Raw genomic sequence first — 22294 nt, 5'->3', positions numbered from 1 at the left:
GTGTGAGAGAGAGTGAGTATGTGTGTGTGTGTGTTGTGTTTCCCAAAATAAGATATCCCCAGATAATAAGCCCAATAGGTCTTTTGAACACATACACTAAAAATAAAACACACACACTGAAAATAACCCCACCCCCCAAAAATATATATTTAAGCCCATGCATAGTCTGTCCCCACCATTTCCTCTGGTTAGGGATAGGGAGACAGAGTTGTAAACCAGGTAACATGGCAAGCGGAGCCCCATCAGTTACTGTGGATTTACCAACCACGTCTACTGGAAGTTTGTTCCAAGGATCTACTACTCTTTCAGTGAAATAATATTTCCTCACGTTGCTTTTGATCTTTCCCCCAAATAACTTCAGATTGTGTCCCCTTGTTCTTGTGTTCACTTTCCTATTAAAAACACTTCCCTCCTGGACCTTATTTAACCCTTTAACATATTTAAATGTTTCGATCATGTCCCCCCTTTTCCTTCTGTCCTCCAGACTATACAGATTGAGTTCATTAAGTCTTTCCTGATACGTTTCATGCTTAAGACCTTCCACCATTCTTGTAGCCCGTCTTTGGACCCGTTCAATTTTGTCAATATCTTTTTGTAGGTGAGGTCTCCAGAACTGAACACAGTATTCCAAATGTGGTCTCACCAGCGCTCTATATAAGGGGATCACAATCTCCCTCTTCCTGCTTGTTATACCTCTAGCTATGCAGCCAAGCATCCTACTTGCTTTTCCTACTGCCTGACCACACTGCTCACCCATTTTGAGACTGTCAGAAATCACTACCCCTAAATCCTTCTCTTCTGAAGTTTTTGCTAACACAGAACTGCCAATGCAATACTCAGATTGAGGATTCCTTTCCCCCAAGTGCATTATTTTACATTTGGAAACATTAAACTGCAGTTTCCATTGCTTTGACCATTTATCTAGTAAAGCTAAATCATTTACCATATTACAGACCCCTCCAGGAATATCAACCCTAATGTACACTTTAGAGTCATCGGCAAATAGGCAAACCTTCCCTACCAAACCTTCCCCTATGTCACTCACAAACATATTAAAAAAAATAGGACCCAGAACAGACCCTTGTGGCACACCGCTTGTAACCTGTCTCTGCTCAGAATACTCGCCATTAACAATAACTCTCTGATGTCTATACTTCAGCCAGCTTGAAATCCACTGAACTATCCAGGGATTAAGTCCAATCTTCAATAGTTTATCTATCAGCTCTTTATGTGGAACTGTATCAAAGGCTTTGCTGAAGTCCAGCTAGGCAATATCCACGGCACCACCTTGATCCAACACCTTTGTGACATAGTCAAAGAAATCAATAAGATTAGTCTGACATGATTTGCCTTCAGTAAAGCCATGCTGATTTGGGTCCAATAAGTTATTGTTTTTTAGGTACTGATTTATCCTCTTTTTGAGTAGAGTCTCCATCATTTTAACTATAACTGATGTCAAGCTAACTGGCCTGTAGTTACCAGCTTCTTCTCTACTGCCCTTCTTGTGGATAGGCACAAGACCAAGCGCTTATTTCAGGGTTCAAAAAATGTAAGACACGGTCTTATTTTAAGGTAAACACGGTGTATATGTATATGTGTATGTATGTATGAACACACACATATTTATATTTTGTCTAAATATATAATTTGGTACAAATTTTGAGTTTTACAGATTGACAGTACTGAATTACAGAATTACAGATTTTTTAAAAAATCACTATAGTTCTGTTGCAAAACTTCACACACTTTATAATTTTTTTAATTCTATTTGGCACGATTTGTAAAAATAAACTCTTATTCCTTTCTGACACAGGTATTTATTCATCCATCCATCCATCCATCTATTTATCTATCAGATTTATATGCCACCCTTTTCCAAGGACTCATGTGCCTTGTCATGTGAATATGGACAATGTTAAAGTTCTGAATTTTTGATATGTTAAAATGATATCAGAACTTCAGACAAGACAATAAATTTTATTATGGTCACAGACTAGCAATATATCAGAACTTCAGAATAAGACCACTACAATTGAAACCTTAGTTTCGTTTATTTACCAAATTAACACAAATTGTTATTGACTATAAATAATGTCACACAACAATGCACTTATCCAGTCAATGCATGGTACACATTTAGGTAGCTTCTTTATTTTAGTTCACTTTGGTCATGTAAGAGAACAAAATGGCTGACATTAACATTGTAAAAGAATTATGGAATGTGCGGAGATGTCCAAAATTACAATGGAGATTCAAAACAAAAAGGAGTCAGATTATTATAAAATATGGGACAATTGGTATAAATGGACTACAGCAAAAAAAATATCTATCCTTCATTTCCTAACAGTAATAAACACATCTCATCTTTGACCGTTTTAAGTGAAAACAATATCTACTGATAAAATAATTCCAATTCCGACTACATTAAACCCTTATTCGAAAATGATTCTGGTAACATATTTCTCTTTATTCGTCTTTAAACCTATTGGAAATAATTATTGATACCATAACAATCTAATATAACTACTCATTCAACCTTACACTAAACTTCTATATCCTTTTACAGTATATATATCTATATCTATATATTTTTTACATTCTACATATACACCCACTATTCTATTACTTTACTTTGTCCTATCTCCTGAAAACGTCTGCGATCACGCAGATACCCCCTTCCCATCCCCCACTTACCCAACCCTTTTCTATTTATATTTCCCCTTCCTTCAATTACTCCTCCTACCTTTAAATTCCTTCGTGTTTCCTTTCCTCTCTATAAATCAATTTTACTTACCTATTACCAGCCAGTATGTATATATACATTAATGCATATGTTATGAAATGTAAATTGAACAACAAGATACTTATTTCAATGGCAAAGACAACCTTTTGTACAGCTCAAGACATACAGTCAAGACATATAGTATCATTATGCACTATTTTCTCATATCCTCTTGACTTTAAGTACCCCCCTCCCTCTTCCCCACTTTACCATTTGATATTTAATAAACTTTATTTTAAAAAAAACATTGTAAAAGAAGTAATACTGTTTTACCTGAAAATAGGAATATTCAAATTATTTCCAGCTGCAATATAGGGTGCCTTGATATTGTGGCAGAAAAGAATGAATGTGAGAAGTAGGTAGTCAATGTGAGATTTGTGAACCGGTAAGAAGACAAGAGGCAAATGTAGCTGTATGAAGAAGAAAAAAAGAGTTCAATATCAAAACATAATTTGGACATATTATACCACTACACTGCCATTATGTTTTTCTTTTTCTCTTCATAATATTTGCATTGCCAATTGAAGAGGAAAGATGAGGGAAATTAAAGGATATATATTTCAAAGGCAACCGATTTTCAGCAATTAAATATAACTGCTTTATTTGTATGACACTATGGGTAATGTAAGGTGGACTTGAAACATATATTGTAGTTTGTATTTTGATTGCTTCATTGCTTATTTGACCCCTATGACAATCATTAAGTGTTGTACCATATGATTCTTGACAAATGTATATTTTATTTTATGTACGCTGAGAGCATATGCACCAAGACAAATTCCTTGTGTGTCCAATCACACTTGGCCAATAAAAAATTCTATTCTATTCTATTCTATATAAACTTCAAACAATACTTTGCTCAATACTTTTAGAACTGAATCATCTGGAAATTAATGGCAAAAATATATTGACAAACCATTGATAACTACTTGATAGTAAACTACCAGTAAATAGTGCCCAATTACTGTAATTTCAAATACATGTTACTCCCAGCATACATCATTAATTGACAATTTACTACAACATATCTGGTCCAATAATGATTCTACTCAGATTCAGCCCCAATAATAACTTCAAGTCTTCAGAAACCAACATGATATTGGTAATTTTTAAAAAAATTAAAAAACCTAGCTTTTAGATTTCTCCTTAAAAACATTGCACTTGCTACTATGGCCTAGGTGAAGAAGACATAGAATACACTAACACAATTTACTACACAAAAAAAACCTTTTGACAACAACATTTAAATCATTATTTGTATTTATTAAACAAGCCATTCAACTGAAGTGATTATATGATGGAGTTTAAGACCAATGCTGTAAAACAGATTCTGCTGGATATATATGAATGTTATCCTTTTATCAAAGGTGTCTTTTCGGGAAAGAAAAACGAAGATAATTTTTTCCTGAATATTTCAAAGATTGAATCTGAAAATAACTAAATATTTAAATTTGGTATAAAAATAAAAATGCTACCACTGCATATATTACCTGAACTATTTTTATTACCTGAGTTGCTGCTTTCACCATTTCAAGTTGCCCTTTATGAATCTGGATATTCCAAAAAAAGCTGTTAAATAATTTCAATAAAACCCAACCTGTCAACCTGAAAGAAAAATATAAGTTAAACCACCATATAATCAGTCTTGAACAAACAATAGATAGATACAAATATACTAGTTGCAGTTCATGTTCAAAACAGAAACAACCGCATCATTCATGATGGACCCAAAGTGTATTAATTGACTGAAAATTTTAAGATACAGTTTAAACAAATAGTTGATAGACTACTATCAGCTGTAGAAAATATGGCATACAAAGAAATTTTAATTCCACATAATTCTGAACAGAGTGTAATGTTGAGCTGATAAAATGACACTTATTGAGAACATGCTATCTTGTCCTATTGAAAAATTATTTCTGATACATTAATATATGAAGGAATTATTCAAGGGCAGAGAATGAGTTTTATTCATTTTGCAACAATGACAATGGAAGAACAATATGAGGTAAGAAATAACAAATATCTCTGTGGCTATACACAGTAGAATATATGTAGAACTCACAAACGAATCTTTATTACCTAATCAGAGAAGGAGAGACATTTGCTACCATTTCTTGAAGGATTCTTCTAGCTTTCTTCTTGATTCTGTTAATATTTCTAGATTCCAGATGATCAGGACCATTTACAGCTGATAATTCTGAAGCTTCCTGTATAATAGCATTCTGTACTCTAAATGTTACAAATATAAAGTGAATTGCAGATTTATTGTAGATTTCAACTACTTCAGATCATTTATCTTCAATTTAAAAAACTCAAAACTCAGATATATATATAAAAAAATCACCCTCATCATTATTCTAATTAAGTATATACTGCGGGACTTTATAATTGGAATATTCATTATTTTTTTCACATAAAAATACAGGTGGTCCTCGATTTACAAAAGTTCATTTAGTCGTTGTTTAAAGTTATAACATCACCAAAAAAAGTGACTTATGACCATTTTTCACAGTTACGACATTGGCAATATCTCTATGATCATCTTGGAACAAACTTCCAGCAGACGTGGTTGGTAAATCCACGGTACTGTAACTGAATTTAAACATCCCTGGGATAAACATATATCCACCCTAAGATAAAATACAGGAAATAGTATAAGGGCAGACTAAATGGACCATGAGGTCTTTTTCTGCCGTCAATCTTCTATGTTTCTAAGATCAAAATTCAGAAGTTTGGCAATTTTTTCATATTTATGACTGTTGCTGTGCCCCAGGGTCACATGATCCCTTTTGCAACCTTTGGACAAGCAAAAGCAACAGGGAAGCCAGATTCGTGTAATTTATCAACTGCATTGATTCACTTAACAACTGTGGCAAGAAAGGTCATAAAATGGGGCAAAACTCACTTAACAAATGTTCCACTTAACAGAAATTTTGGGCTCAATTGTGGTCATAAGTTGAAGACTTTATGTATCATTTAGACGACATTATAAGGTGCAAGACTGTGCATATATTTACATCCGCTGATACATGAACCTGTATCAGTCTTTACAGAACATTTGTAGATGACAATTATACAACCCAATTTTCCTTAGAGCCTTTGGTAAAGGAAGCAGAGACTTCTGTGTGTTATTACACAATTGTGATTTTTAATATTACTTAAGGGAAAATTAAAAACTAATTTTATGACAAAAGAGGAATATTAACTGTACTTCATTTTAATTACATGTACGTGTAAATAAAATGAATTTTAGGGTTTATTCCTGTTTCATTGAATTGTATCTATTTCTTTTTGAAGTATAACCGGCAGAATGCTAGACAAAAGTGTGGCTGCATCCCCCAGAAGTTGCATGCTACTGAAGATGCCTCTACATAATTGATGTCCGACAGCCAGAAACAAGTACAGTGATACCTCGTCTTACAAACGCCTCATCATACAAACTTTTCAAGATACAAACCCGGGGTTTAAGATTTTTTTGCCTCATCTTACAAACTATTTTCACCTTACAAACCCACCGCTGCCTTTGGGATGCCCCGCCTCCAGACTTCTGATGTCAGCGAGGCACCTGTTTTTGCACTGCTAGGATTCCCCTGAGGCTCCCCTCCATGGGAAACCCTGCCTCCAGACTTCCGTTTTTTTGTGATGCTGCAGGGGAATCCCAGCAGGGGAATCCCAGCAGCGCAAAAAAGGGGGCTTTGCTGGCAACAGAACTCCGGAGGTGGGGTTTCTCAGCGAGGGGAGCCTCAGTGAAATCACAGCATCACAAAAACACAGAAGTCCGGAGGTGGGGTTTCGAGGATCTCAGTGTTTTTGCAATGCTGCGATTTCAGTGATGCTCCCTTCGCTGGAAAACCCCACCTTCAGACTTCTGTGTTTTTGCGATGCTGTGATTTCACTGAGGCTCCCCTCGCTGGGAAACCCCACCTCCGGAGTTCCGTTGCCAGCAAAGCGCCCATTTTTGCGATGCTGGGATTCCCCTGCAGCATCACAAAAACACAGAAGTCCGTAGATGGGGTTTCCCATGGAGGGGAACCTCAGGGGAATCCCAGCAGCGCAAAAACGGGCGCTTCGGTTGGCAAAAGGGGTGAATTTTGGGCTTGCACACATTAATCGCTTTTCCATTGATTCCTATGGGAATCATTGTTTCGTCTTACAAACTTTTCACCTTAAGAACCTCATCCCGGAACCAATTAAGTTTGTAAGACAAGGTATCACTGTATATGATGAAGATTCTTTGGAAACAGGATTTCAAGATGTTATAGCTTGTGCACGTACATAGGAAGAAATTGAAAATAATTACTTTTAAAATCCAAAGTTTCTGCTGTATAAGAAAAAAGAATTGAGGATTCCCATAAGTTGAACATTTATTATTAACCTTAATAAGAACTTTTCAATCACAATAACCGCTATGATCTACATCTTACCGGCTATTATTCAGTACATTTTCCATCACATTAGTAGCAAACATGCTCTTATGAACATCCCGCTCTTGCACAAAAAGAGTGTAACAAAACCGCCGAGCAAGCCAACCTCTGTACCTATAACATTATGGAGGAATTTAAAAAGAAAGTTATCCTTCAAATGGCTGCCAAAATTTCATATATCGTATCGTATTAGATCATATATCATATCATATAAACCATATAATTCCTACTAATAAAATTAGTAGAAGTCCCTTTGAGTTGATTTGGTTCTGATTTAATAGTATCATGGCAGAAGTGACTGGGAAAAAACAGGCAGAAATTCAGAACATAAAGCAAATTCTTGGCTGAAATATATTTAGTTTAAATCAAAAGAAGATATAAATTCCTTGTTAATTCAGCCTTGCACATACAGGTAGAATACTAAATACTAAATGAAGAGTTTTTGTTTATTTTAGTTCTTCTTTTCTTCCTCAAATGGCCATCTTACCCAGAACAAATCTTTCACCAAAATGAAATTTAGCCTAAGATTTTCACAGCATAAGAAACCAAAATAAATGTAAACAGAGAATAATACTTGAGTTTCTATGCAACTCTAAATTCAAAACTATTGGTACTATGGGCAGATAATAATAACAATTGTTTAAGAGGTCTACTGAATAAAATTGATTAAACTCTTAACCTTGATATAATATGTTTTGGCTGATTAATTCAAATGCATATGATGTAATTTTAATCAAGCTGGCAAATCATTTAGGATAAGCATTTGAAGGTGGAAGACACCAACAATGTCAACAATGAACTTATAGAAGAAATAGCAATTCTGAGATAAAATGGGACGGGAATGCCAATTTGCGCCTTTATTAATCGGGGCAACTTTAAGTGGCATATAAAGAATAAAGAAAACAACAGTATACAATGCAATGATTATCTAGGCCCTCAACAGTCAGGATTCAGGCCCAACTAAAGCACGCGTTGGTCGCGTTGATGGATGATCTCTGGCGGGCCCAGGACAGGGGTTTATCCACTGTCCTGGTGCTTCTTGACCTCTCAGCGGCTTTCGATACCATTGACCATGGTATCCTTCTGCGCCGGCTGAAGGGGTTGGGAGTGGGAGGCACTGTTCTTCAGTGGTTCTCCTCCTACCTCTCCGGTCGGTCGCAGTCGGTGTTAGTGGGGGGTCAGAGGTCGACTTCTAGGTTATTCCCTTGTGGCACCCCACAAGGTCCTCTCCCCCCTGCTATTTAACATCTACATGAAACCGCTGGGTGAGATCATCCAGGGGCATGAGGTGAGGTATCATCAGTATGCTGATGATACCCAGATGTACATCTCCACCCCATGTCCAGTCAATGAAGCAGTGGAAGTGATGTGCCGGTGCTTGGAGGCTGTTGGGGTCTGGATGGGTGTCAACATATTCAAGCTCAACCCGGATAATACGGAATGGCTGTGGGTTCTGCCTCCCAGGGACAATTCCATCTGTCTGTCCATAACCCTGGGGGGGGGGGAATTATTGACCCCCTCAGAGAGGGTATGCAACTTGGGCGTCCTCCTCGATCCACAGCTCACATTAGAGAACCACCTTTCAGCTGTGGCGAGGGGGACGTTTGCCCAGGTTCGCCTAGTGCACCAGTTGCGGCCCTATCTGGACCAGGACTCACTGCTCACAGTCACACATGCCCTCATCACCTCGAGGTTCGACTACTGTAATGCTCTTTACATGGGGCTACCTTTGAAAAGTGTTCGGAAACTTCAGATCGTGCAGAATGCAGCTGCGAGAGCAATCATGGGCTTCCCTAGGTATGCCCATGTTACACCAACACTCCGCAGTCTGCATTGGTTGCCGATCAGTTTCTGGTCACAATTCAAAGTGTTGGTTATGACCTACAAAGCCCTTCATGGCATCAGACCAGAATATCTCCGGGACCGCCTTCTGCCGCACGAATCCCAGCGACCGGTCAGGTCCCACAAAGTTGGCCTTCTCCAGGTCCCATCAACAAAACAATGCCGTTTGGCGGACCCAGGGGAAGAGCCTTCTCTGTGGCGGCCCCGACCCTCTGGAACCAGCTTCCCCCAGAGATTAGAACTGCCCCCACCCTCCTTGCCTTTCGTAAACTTCTTAAAACCCACCTCTGCCGTCAGGCATGGGGGAATTGAGATATCTCCCCCAGGCCTATACAGTTTATACATGGTATGATTGTGGGTATGTTTGCTTTTAATAATGGGGGTTTTAGTGTTTTAAAATTATTAGATTTTTTTTACATCGTGGTGTTATTGCTGTGAGCCGCCTGAGTCTACGGAGAGGGGAGGCATACAAATCTAATAAATAAATTAATGCAATAGTATAAAGTAGTAGATAAGTCAAGCCATGTCAGTAAAGAACAATACTAGAAAAACAAAAGTTAACAAGATCTCTTCCTTAGGTACAGATGGTATAGGTATATCCATGTCTATGTCTGATTTTAAGTTTAAAATATTATTTACTTTAAAAGTTCTAAACTTAGAGGTATTAAAGCACCAAAAGAAGTAATGGGAATAAAATAATTGCTCTTTGGAGTTTGTTTCTTTGTTTATTTATTTATCAGATTTCTATGCCCTCCCTTCTCCTGAGACTCAGAGCAACTCACAATAAACAAATACTAACATGAAAAAAATCTAATGTTAAAATATACTAAAAATATCACTACTAAAAACACACAGAAATCTAGTTTAAATAATATTCTAAAAACCTTTACCTATTTAAAAACAAGCATCCGCATTCATTCTACTATTCTAATATTCTTCACTCATGGGATGGGGGAGGTGTTTAAATGTTCCAGCATTGCTGTTAGTATTTTAAAATGACAAATGTATTTTGTAACACAGTTTAACAGAAATGCATTGTGACATGATTAAACTTTTAAAACTTGTGAAATCCCTCACATGCCTGGTCAGAATTAAGCTGCACTGAACAAATTAGATTATAGTCTTTGCAAGTTATAATCAGAAATCAAAATTTATAAGCGGAAATTGGGAGTTCTGGGCATGGAATGCAACATGAAGCTTACTTTCTTTGGTTAAGAAATGAAGAAATTTTGATGAACTGTCATTAAGATAGATTAAATAAAACATATCTAAGCTAGATATCATATAGAACATATGAATGATTTGTCCTTTTTTGTCTGAATTTAATACATGCATACATTTCAATTAGTGTAAAATAGTATCTCTTTTTTATGTGCTGCAAAGGATTACAGGTAGTCCTAGATATACACCAGTCACTTAGCAACTATTCAAACTTAAAAAACTCCCTAGAGGTAATTACAAGATTCTGAAGTTCTACCAACCGCACCATTTTGAATTCATGTGACCACATGTGGGGTACTGAACATCTAGCTAATTCACAACAGTGTTACATCCCACTGTCATCTCATCACATTTTATGATATTTTTACTTCTGGTTTTTAGCAAAACTAACCCTTACTTTAATGACTGCAGTCACTTAATGATTGTAAGATTGGCTTGGACATGTGAGTGACCATCATGATTTACAATCATAATGGGCAGGCTCCATTATAGTCATAATTTGAGAACTATATGTACACTAACCAACCTTTATCAATCTGAAGTTTATAAATATCTGCTTTTAAATATCTGGTTCCAGCATGAATTCTGTTAAAAAAATAAACTTGAAATTAGCTTTACAAATGTGCAGCTGACAAGTAAATTCTTGTTCATTTAAATTAATTCCCAATGCAATAGATGTAAAGGTGCCAAAGGACTTTCTATCCCCGACAAACTTGAAATTCCCCTTGAACTTTTGCATTTTTTTAAATCTAAAAATTAATATAGACAGCTGACAATAAAAAATTCTGGCTTCTGCCAAGAAATATGTTACATATTATGCACATTTATTTTGATCCTCATGCATAGATAGATAGATAGATAGATAGATAGATAGATAGATAGATAGATAGATAGATAGATAGATAGATAGATAAATATGTTTTATTAGACCAAGGTAATTCTTTTATTATGAAACACCTATTTAAATGAATCTCGCCAGACCGAATATTCTTCCTATGGGAAGATGACTGATAAAGTCTTAAAGATTTGATCTCAGATATTTCCCCCTTCAAATCAACACCATCCTTGGAATGTCTCTTTGCTCCCCTTCTCCTCACCAAGTGATTCCACCAAAGTTTTACGGAGAAATATTATTATGTAGCTTCATTCTCCCTATTGAAAGTAATACTTGTTTTCATGAGCACGTATACCAGCAGTTCTCAACCTGTAGGTCACGAACCCTTTGGGTGTCAAACAACTCTTAGGGGTTGCCTAAGACCATCAGAAAACACATTTCCGATGTTCTTAGGAACTGAGACAATGCTCCTAGGTGGCTCCACCCAAATGCAAAAAAACCCCTGTATCATGGAAACTCCTGAGCATATGCAAAAGCCGGATTACTGGCACTGCGCATGCATCGCCATCTTGTTTTTTTCTTTGTTTTGTAATTAAAAAGAAAAATTCTGGCAATGCGTATGTGTGGCCATGAGGTATGGCTGGAGGAAGCAAACCGACAGCAAGGTAAGAACCCAACCCTGAGTTTCCTAATAATTTTATTATTTTATGAATGGAGTTCAACATGAGGAACTGTATTAGAGGGTCGTGGCATTAGGAAGGTTGAGAACCACTGACTTATTCAAATTGTTGCAACTCTCACATTGCAGAGTTAGTTTTCAAAAAAAGTAATACATTTTTTTAAAAGGTGGCCTCCAAGCTCAGCCACTATACAGACTTCGATTTTTGGTTAAAAGCTAGCCTTGTTTAATTATTCATATTAATACTACGTAGTAGTAGCACTAGTTTTCTAAGAACAGAGTTGATAAGTAATTAAGCCTTGAATCGAGTCCTTTTCTACATCATGTAGATGTTTATTTCTTTTGTATGCACTGAAAGTCAAAATGTGATTACTCTGCAAGTTCAGTTCAGCAAAACCAACATTAATATTTAACCTTTTTACTCATTTTCCAGATAAGTTCAACATCCCTTTATTAACTATATTGGAAAAAAAGTATTTACCGTGTATGTGTCTCATTAATATAGATAACATTACGCAGACCCAAGGAAGGAATACTAGTATTGAAAAGCTTGTCCTGAAAGGAAAATATATATGCATATATTAATTTATTACAAACAGCAGTTCACAATAAATATTGAATTTTCCTATATATTATTTCTAAAGGAGAAGAATCTTTCCACCCCTATATAAATAATATATAGCTTGAAGTTTGCCAAAATTTAGACTTGCCAAAGTCTCACATTAAACCTCAGCTATCTGCAAAACATATACATATTTGTTAAATCTGTACACCAGCAATTCTGGAAAGTCCACGCAGAAAAATAACAATAAAACTATAAAGAAAAATCTATCCATCCTAACATTACCTAAACAAATCACTGGGCCCTACTTTACGGTATTTCATTGATACAGAGGGCTCAAATACTATTCTACTTCCACCCGGCAAAATCTGAAAGTAAGCTATACAAGGTAAGTACATAGCTACTGACTTCTTAATTTAATTGCCTTCTGGGTATTTAATTACCATTATGTAAAAATTACTTTTAATTTTGTTACTAATATAATTCCATTCACCCAGCTTTGAGGTGTGCATACGTTACAGCAGCGTCCCACAAATGGCCTATTCCTGCCCAGAAGTGTCTCCTTCCATTTTAAAGTGGCTGATCGGAAGACAGTAGGCCTAGAATTGCATTCTCCCTGGAAAATATTGACAGTAAAGAAAATATGAAAAACAGCACATAAAAACTGATATCCCTGAATTCTAAAGTTAAGAACAATAGATTTATTTGTTCTGCCTAAACAAATAACCAAATTCAGTGATTGGAAGTAATCAAACACATTTATAGACCCACATCCATAGTTCCCTCTAAGCTGAGCAGTGAGCAATCGCTCACTTAAAAATCATCATCAACTCAGAGTTTTCCAAACCTGCCCAGAAGCCCAGAGGGAAAGAGTGAGAGGGAAGGAGAGAGAGAGAGAGGAAGAGAGGAAGAGAGGAAGAGAGAGAAACAGATAGAAAAAAGAGAGGAAGGAAAAGAGAAAGAAAAAGAATGGGAGTAAGGAAGAGAGAAAGAAAATCAAAATCTAGTTTGAAACTAGCTCAACTATTTAAGTGGCATTTTGATATTGATAGAGTTGCCCTATTATGAGCTCACTGTTATAGACACACAGTACAGTATTTTATTTTGAAATTCTCTGAGGCAAAACAGGGTGGGGTTTTTGTTTGTTTGTTTGTTTGTTTGTTTACTTACTTACTTACTTACTTATTTATTTTTTCTGTGCCGCCCAGTCCCGAAGGGACTGCCGCTCAGACACTATACTTTTCCGCCCACCCCCCAAAAAAATTAGAGGGAACACTGCCCACATCTATACAAATGTTTGCCTAAAAGAATCTAGATCGATTATACTGTCAAAATATTTTCTTCATTTCAATTATATGACATCTGTATATTTGATTCCAAAATGACAGTCCTCCCCCCCCCAAAAAAAAGTACTTATGACACAATTATGGACTTCTACAAACTGTGCCCACCTGCAGTTACATGACTGCATATTGGCTCTTTGGCAACCAGTTGCATTTGTGGCCATTTGCAGCATATTGTGATTGTGTGACTGTGATTTTTGGTGGGGGGTTTTGTTAGAATTTTTCTGGTAAAAATACCCATTAATAAAATGGGTGGTAAAATAGATTCATTTAGCAACCACTTTGGCCTGAGGACAACAACATTCTTTTAATTACAGCAGCATTCACATAATGGCCACTGCAAAAAGGGTCACCTACTTAAAGACTGCCATGACTTTTGGCCATAAATCGGGGCATAATTATAGTGATAAAGTGAGGATTATCTGTACATTTCTGGAACTTCTGTAGGAATAAATCTGAAATAATGTAATCCTATACCAGTGCTGGCGAAACTATGGCACGGGTGCCACAGGCGGCATGGGGAGCCATATCTGCTGGCACATGAGTCATTACCCTAGCTCAGCTCCAAGGTGCATGTGTGCACTGGTCAGCTAAATTTTTGGATCACACAAACGCTCTGGGAGGGCGCTTTTGGCTTCCAGAGACCCTCCGGGGGGTAGGGAAGAACATTTTTACCCTTCCCCAGCGCCAAGGAAGCCTTTGGAGCCTGGAAAAGGCAAAAAGCCCTGAGTCGCCTTGAGAAGGGTGGCATAGAAATTAATTAATAAATAATAAATAAATAATAAAATAAAACACGAGCCTACTAGGCCCACTGGAAGTTGGGAAACAGGCCATTTCTGGCCTCCAGAGGGCTTTTAGGGGAGCGGGGGGAGCTGTTATTGCCCTCCCCAGGCATTGAATTATGGGTGTGGACATTCACGCATGCATGATAGAACATGCCCACACTCTTTTGGCACCTGAGGGGAAAAAAGTTCGCCATCACTGCCCTATGTTATATATCATACTATGAATCTGAACTTTTTCTATAGATATACAGTGATCCCTCGATTTTTGTGGGTTCAAACTTCGCGAAACGGCTATACCACGGTTTTTAAAAAAATATTAATTAAAAAATACTCCGTGGGTTTTTTTCTATACCACGGTTTTTCCCACCCAATGACATCATACGTCATCACCCAGAGTCACTTCTCTCTCTCTTTCTCTCTCTTTCCTGTCATTCTCTGCTTCAATCATTTTCTCATTTCTCTTTTTTTCTCCCCTTTTTTCTATCATTTCTCTCTCTCTCTACCTTCCACTCTCCCCCCCTCTTGCTCTCTCTCTTTCTTTCTCACTCTCTCTCTACCTCTCTCCTTTCTATCTCGCTCTGTCTGTTGCTCTCTCTCTGTGAGAGCGCCTGCCCCGTCTCTCCTGCAGCCCCCTCGCTGACAGCTGGGATGAAAGCGCTCTCAGCTAAGGGACTGCGAGAGAGGCGGGGCGGGCATTCTCAAAGCGCTCAGAGCAGCTAGCGGCCGAATGAGGAGGACGAGAAGCCGTAGCCGCCAGCGCTGCTGCAGGAGGCCCCGTGCCCCAAGAAAGCTGGTGAGAGGGACGGATCGGGCGGGGGGTAGCGGCGAGGGGGCCAGAGGCGCTGGGGGCAGCCGACATTCAAAACAATCTTTGCCGGCCTCTGCACTTTCATCGCTCCCCGCTCCCAACTTCAAGCCCGGCTCCTTGCACAGCCTTGGAAAAGGGTGTGCGGGGGTAGTTTTTGGCTGTCCATAGCCAAAAATGGTGTTTTTACTTCTGCATCTCTACTTAGCGGAAATTCGACTTTCGCGGGCAGTCTGGGAACGCAACCCCCGTGAAAATCGAGGGATCACTGTATTTTGAATGAAAGTGGTGCTAGGTTACTGTATTATTTTTTATCAATTATATCCTGCCCCAAGAAATGCGTACAGAACTATCCAAATAAATGTACTACAGATAATCTTTACAAGGGTAATTGGGAACGGAATTGCTGTTGCTAAAAGGCATGGTCATAAAACACAGTATCATGTGGCTGCATTGCTTAGCAATTGCAGTTGCAACTGCCTCAGTTTATTTATTTATTTATTTATTTATTAGATTTGTATGCCGCCCCTCTCCATAGACTCGTTGCCATTGTAACCTCAAGATATAAGGGTTATTAAGGCGGAAGTGGCAGAAGTCCCAGGTAAGAAGCCTACGGGTGCTCCAGGGAACCCACAGGAGTGAGGGAAGCCTAGAAGAGTTGTAAGTTGGGGAAGACCAAGGACTACTTTGTGAAGCCTAGAAGTTGTGCACAGGCCCAGGAAGTTGCAGGACTGGATAGTGAAGTCAGGTGCAAGTGCAGGTAGACTGCAAAGATGATGATACAGAAGACTGAGAGTGTAGGGAGCCTAAAGGAACTTACTAGACTTTCTCTGCCGGTTTCCCCATTGACTTTACTTAAGTGAAGCCAATTGGGAAAATCAGAAATACCAGTCAAGTCACCACAGGATGCTGCAACCATCATGTGAACTGTTTGTCAAGCACTGGAAATCACAATGATGCGACTATCGGAGTACTGAAATGATCAGAATTTTGAGCACCAGTCACACATACACAAATATTCAGCACCATGGCAACTTTCAATAATCGCTGAAAGTGGGCAGCAAGCAAAGACTATCTGTACTGGACATTCTTAATTTTTTAAAGAAGAGGTTCCCAAACTTGGCAACTTTAAGACTTGTAGACTTCAATTCTCAGAATTGAGAATTGAAGTCTACAAGTCTTAAAGTTGCCAAGTTTGAAGAGCTCTGTTTTAAAGTTTAATCCTCTGTTACTTTTTCACCTTTAAATAGAACACTAGCATTTTATCTTAAGAAACCCAGGAGCACTGAACAAGCATGCATTTTGCTTACCCATTCTTCACTGGAATGTTTACATCTTGTGACAGTGCATTCTGCTGAAGATGACAAATAGGAAACATCTATTGTTCCAAGTGACAAAGCGGTGTCGTCCATGATCTACAACATAAATTCAGACTCATGAGCTAAAAGAAGAAAATAATTTCAGCATTAAAGAATTAAGTGTATTAGTAACTAATCTAATTCACTTATCCTAAATGTTTTTCTAAATCATCCTTGGCACATCAATAGACTTTATTTTCAAATTAAGAAAGTGTATGTCACACCTATATAACTATAAAATATAGAATTATAACTTGATCTTTTTCAGTTGTCCATTTAGAGTACAGAAAAGTTTGTAATTATATTTGAAACTTATCTACAGGTTGCTATAATTACCAGAATTGGTTATAGTCAGATGAAATTAAATGTGTGCAGAGAAAGTAAATGCATCCTTAAATATTATAAGATAAGAATGAGAGGAATTTAAACCAGTTTTTTTTCTAATATATACTTCTGTTGCATAAGCTTCTAGGCAAACACAGTTCAAGTCAACCAGGCTTCTGAAAGCTGGAACAGAGAGACAATGTCCTCAAACCAAGGAAGGATAAAATGTCTGGCTAGCAGTTTTGTGTGTTTTGCACATCCAAATAATTTCAGCACATTGTGTGAGTCTATAATCAGAAGGAATATGGTAGCACCTTTTTTGACTACCAAATGTTTTGAAAGTCAAAAGCTTTCATGAGCAGTTCTCCTTATAAGATGCATAGAGTAGCTAAACTGATGTAAGATTTAAATTGGAATAAACAGTAGAAAGGGTGGGAAAAAGAGAGAAGGCAGATTAATTATACAGTTGCAGCTGTAAGAGACTATAAGACCTTAAACAATTAACAACTGCAATATGTTTAAAAATCATTGTAATGGTTGAAATGTTTTTAGATTGTAAGGATCTAGGCAAGTAAAATTAGTTAAACATGGTACCCTATACAGTCAGCAAATCAAGTATAGAAAAAAAAATACAGGGGTTTTTCATCTTGCTAACATATCTATTGTTAAAAACTAAGGAGCCTCTCCTCTAAATTATATATATAAATATGTATATCTACATATTTATCTACATATCTTTGTATGAAAAAATACAAAGACATAAAACAAATATATTTGTTCAGAGTGGGAAAGCTCAATAACATGTATTTTCCCAATATACAGTCAGACATTTCATCAGGAAATTATGGGGGACAGTTTTCAGCAGAGAATGATGTTATTCCTTGCCGTTCTAATTACATTGAATACAGTATACTGAAAGCAACTGCAAAATACAAAAAACCCAAGGATTTCAAAGCTTCAGGAATGAGAGGTATTTTAAAAGATGTGATGAATTCCCATTTCTCTTCAAAGAGGTTTAAGCATGACTTTCTAAGAAAGTCAATGTGACTAAGATGTTGGACTAAAAATGAAGAGATGGAGTCTTGGTATTCCATAGATTGGAACTGGTGAGGAAGCAAGTCCTCTCCTCTTTGTTTAATATAGAAACCTGCAGTTCCCAAACTATGAGGCTGTCTTTTTAAAACAAATTTACAGGGTATTTTGAAATACTTAATACAGTATTTGGAAGTAGAATATTATGCAACAATATAAGGGCTCCATTAACTGAGAAACTTTGAGAATCTTTGATACAGACTACAGAAAACAGATCATATTTATTATAAATCAAAGCATTCAAACAAGTTTCTAGCAGAAGTCACTCAGATAATCATGTTGAACAGTATGTAGAAAACTAAGTATGAAGACTAATATCATTACCACCTTAAATTTTGCTGAGGAAACAACTGACAATTAATGAAGATATTTCAACAGTCAGATTTACATCAGGACATATTCAAAAGTAGTCCCACATAGAGTAAATTTAAATTGTCAGGAAAGGGTGTGACCAGAGTCTCCACAAATGCTGCCAAATCCAATTGGCTAAGGAGAATCATAGCTTCACATAAACCTGTTCCCTTTCACCTGGGAATCTAGCAACAACTGAAAATCAAAGAACCATCCTGAGTTGTATATCTGTACTTTTATGAGACACTTCATCCAGAATAGAAAGAACTCATAGTTTTCAACTGAACACTATCTTTACTTCCTCTACAGCAAGTATTACCTTGTCATCTTTGGAACAAATTATAACTAACACCTACCAAATCTCTGATGATGAATTGACCAAGTCTCACTGCCGTAGAATGTAAACTTGAGTCTTAAATAAAATCTTTTTTTTTATTTTAAAAATAATCTTTATTAATTATATAAAATCTTATTTGGAACTTTTCCAGATACTGGATATTGGAAAATATAAGACGAAACAAATAATGACACAAATATAGGAAAATTCCATGGCATTAGTTCAGCAATTATACTAGAAGCCCTAAGTATTTTTGTGAATGTTATTGCCAGATTTTGTAACTGAATCCTTCAATTATTTGGAGCATCCAATTATTCTGGCTATAAAATAATATCATGCACGTGAACTTCTACCATTCAAGCATATTCAATCCCATGCTCTTTAGATATCATGGATTAAAATTTCCAAACCACTCAGCCAGCATATTCATTGCTTATCTGATAACATACATTCATACCTCAACACTCTTAAGTACTGAAAGATAAACTAAAACAAAGAGTCCATAGAAGCAGCAGCCTAGTCCTTCCTATAAGACTGGATCTTTGGATAAACTTACCTGGGAGTAAATGTCACTGAATTAATTAGATTTACTTCCAATTATATGAACAGGCAACTGGGCTGTAAATTGCTAAAGCTTCAATTTTTACAAAATACTGGAAGAAAAAAAAAGGCATCTCCTTCAGAATTTGCTTAGATGATTTGTATGCAATAGGATGAACAAGTAGTGCTAGAAAAGTATATACGGTAGTCACTTTAAACTTTCATCTATAAATAACAGATCAAGTACTGTATTAAACACCAGTATCAAATGTTGGGTGTCCCTACACAGCAGAAGGCTACTGGCAAATAAATTTCGCTCAAACTAATCATCAAGGGAACATTAGCAATCTAAGCCAATTGGCTGAATGACAGAAGGGACTTTCACACAGAGTTAGTTAAGTACACCAATGGAATGCAAGTGAAAGACTGAAAGAAAAGGGGGAAAATAAGCAGCCTAACTAAAAAAAGGGAAATGGGCATTTATTCAGGATCTACTTTGAATTTAATCCAGACTCACCAGCCAGATTGCCATAGTTAAGAGAATAATTAAAAAAAATTCCATATACTAGCTTGCTCCACACAAAACAACAGATACAATTAACTGCACAATCGCTTTCTACCATGTAGGGACAGTGACTTCTAATTGTTCATAGGCTCCGGTAGAAATCTGAAAAATACCTTTTAGTTCCATGTAGTTCCTCTAACTAACATTCCCAGTCACCTATTCACAACATTTTGCAAAATAAAAGGAAGGGGGACAGAGGTTGTCAAACAGATTATTCTGCATTTATTTCATGCTGTGTTCATTTCACTTGCTATCTCATTCAAGCATGGGCCTAGAGCCAAGTTCGTTTTGCTATGCGCTTCCCCCCCCCACCACCAAAAAAAACTTCCAAATACTTTTCACTGTAATTGGACACGGTTTTGTCTGTAATTTCACTGTAATTGGACACGCTTTATTTATGTACTGGCTGCAGCAGCAAAAATACTGCTAGTTACAGAAGGTGATCGTCTGCAACATCTTTTTAATTTGGGGGCTCAAATTCATTGCCTGGAAAACATTTCATAGGCAAACATTTCATAGTTCTTCTACAGCAGAACCGCCATCAACACAGTGGTCTCACCCCAGCCACTCACCCCAAATTACCTTTTTTTTTTTTCCCCAGTGACGATACCGGCGGAGAATCAGCCTCGGGGAAGGCTTTTAAGACTCCCTTCCGAAATATCCAACAGAAATATCTCCAAAAATTCCCGATGCGACGGATCCTCTGTCCCTTGACCTTCCGATCTCCAACCCTTTGGGGAAAGTAGGCGGACGCAGCGCGGGCAAACCTGCGCCCTACATCGACGCGAGCTGCAGCCCAGCGAGACCTTGCCGGCAAGCTAGCGGGCAGGCTGACTCTTTCACGCCGCCCCAACAAGGAGGGCAGATGCTGACGCGATTTCCTGAGCGCCAGGCGCCGGCGAGCAGAGAAGAGGCCTGGCTATTCTCTCGTCAGCAGCCGCTGGAACGTACCCTGTGGCCACCGAGCCAGGTGTCTTGGGTTGCCATCAGCTCCGGCCGGTGAAATCAGGCTGGTTGGGGAGATTGGGAGATGAGCCCGACTTCAGGGGAAGCTCGGGGATCCTCACATATTTTCGCTGTGCGGAGCAATGTTCAGCAGGCTGTCGATTACAGTATATTAAAATAATCAGAACTGCAGCAAAAATAATTGCTACCAACCTGCCTTCCATTGAGGACCTGTATACTGCACGAGTCAAAAAGAGGGCAGGGAAAATATTTATGGACCCCTGGCATCCTGGACACAAACTGTTTTAACTCCTACCCTCAAAACGTCGCTACAGAGCACTGCACACCAAGACAACTAGACACAATAATATTTTTTCCCCAAACGCCATCTCTCTACTAAACAAATATTTCCCTCAACACTGTCAAACTTTCTACTAAGCCTGCATTTCTATTTCTACTAGTATTTTTTCCTCATCATTTCTATCACCCATTTCCTCCCACTTAGGACTGTATCAATATTTATTAATATTGATTGTTTCTTCATTGCTTATTTGACCCCTATGACAATCATTTAAGTGTTGTACCACATGATTCTTGATAAATCAATGTTTTCTTTTATGTGTACTGAGAGCATATGCACCAAGACAAATTCCTTGTGTGTCCAATCACACTTGGCCAATAAAGAATTATATTCTATTCTAAAAGGAATGGGAGACCCTGCTTTGTCCCAGGACAAAGTTGTCTGCAAAGTTGTCTTAGAAGGGCACCATAATAGCTGCTAAAGCAAATAAAAAATAAAAATGGCGGCAGGTGTGTGTGTGTGTAGGTGTATGCACATGTTTAGGATGGTTTTCTTTTTTTACTCTGCCTAATATGTCTAATGGTCCTAATGATAATATCAAATAAGCTGTGCCAAGTGATAATATTAAGATGGGTGTCGTTCGGCAGCTTTTGGTGGAGAAAGAAGTACTGAAAGATAAACTTAAACAAAGAGTCCATAGAAGTAGTAACCTAGTCTTTCCTATAAGACTGGATCTTTGGATAAACATACCTGGGAGTAAATGTCACTGAATTAATTAGATTTACTTCCAATCATATGAACACGAGACTGGGCTGCAAATTGCTAAAGCTTCAATTTTTACAAAATACTGGAAGAAGGTAAGAAAATAATCTGATCTTTCTCTGTCCTCGAACAAAACTTGAAAGGCTCAGCTTGGAAAAGGTCATCAAACCAGAATGTCCTGAACAATCCCAGGCACCTCCAATAACAACTAATATGAGCCAAGGTGTGGGAAAAAAGAGACAAGCAAAAGCAGACAATGGCTGCTTTGATCTCTCTTTATCTGGACTCATCCTTCCGCTTATAATGTTAACTTGTATTAATTTCTCTGATATATATACCAGAGTTGTCTAAGAAAGGACAAAAACCTTCCTATTATTTGCTTAGGTGGAAGTTTGGTGCTTTTTTGCTGAGAATGCAATAAATGCACAAAAGTAAATG

At 37.6% G+C, this 22294-nt stretch overlaps 1 protein-coding gene across 4 annotated transcripts in view; it reads right to left on the bottom strand.

Moving 5' to 3' along the window:
- The window catches only part of GPAM (glycerol-3-phosphate acyltransferase, mitochondrial), a 43797-nt gene extending 23134 nt beyond the window's left edge, over nucleotides 1–20663 (bottom strand). Inside the window, exons 1-8 of one of the 4 annotated variants that reach the window (XM_070752716.1) lie at nucleotides 20431–20663; nucleotides 16592–16696; nucleotides 12842–12964; nucleotides 12268–12341; nucleotides 7210–7323; nucleotides 4865–5014; nucleotides 4291–4387; nucleotides 3056–3192 (exon numbers count right to left, since the gene is read on the bottom strand). In XM_070752716.1, the coding sequence (XP_070608817.1) occupies nucleotides 3056–3192; nucleotides 4291–4387; nucleotides 4865–5014; nucleotides 7210–7323; nucleotides 12268–12341; nucleotides 12842–12964; nucleotides 16592–16693 (797 nt within the window). In that variant the 5' untranslated portion in view covers nucleotides 16694–16696; nucleotides 20431–20663. Of the gene's footprint in view, nucleotides 1–3055; nucleotides 3193–4290; nucleotides 4388–4864; nucleotides 5015–7209; nucleotides 7324–12267; nucleotides 12342–12841; nucleotides 12965–16591; nucleotides 16706–19299; nucleotides 19375–20430 lie in introns of those variants that run through there. The other 3 variants (XM_070752718.1, XM_070752717.1, XM_070752715.1) reach the window with 3 other exon arrangements.
- Nucleotides 20664–22294: the final 1631 nt, after the last annotated feature.

Source organism: Erythrolamprus reginae, chromosome 5 (assembly GCF_031021105.1).
Source record: "Erythrolamprus reginae isolate rEryReg1 chromosome 5, rEryReg1.hap1, whole genome shotgun sequence".
Taxonomy (NCBI): domain Eukaryota; kingdom Metazoa; phylum Chordata; class Lepidosauria; order Squamata; family Dipsadidae; genus Erythrolamprus; species Erythrolamprus reginae.
The sequence above is the reverse complement of the archived record's forward strand: the minus strand, read 5'-3'. Positions and strand labels throughout refer to the sequence as shown.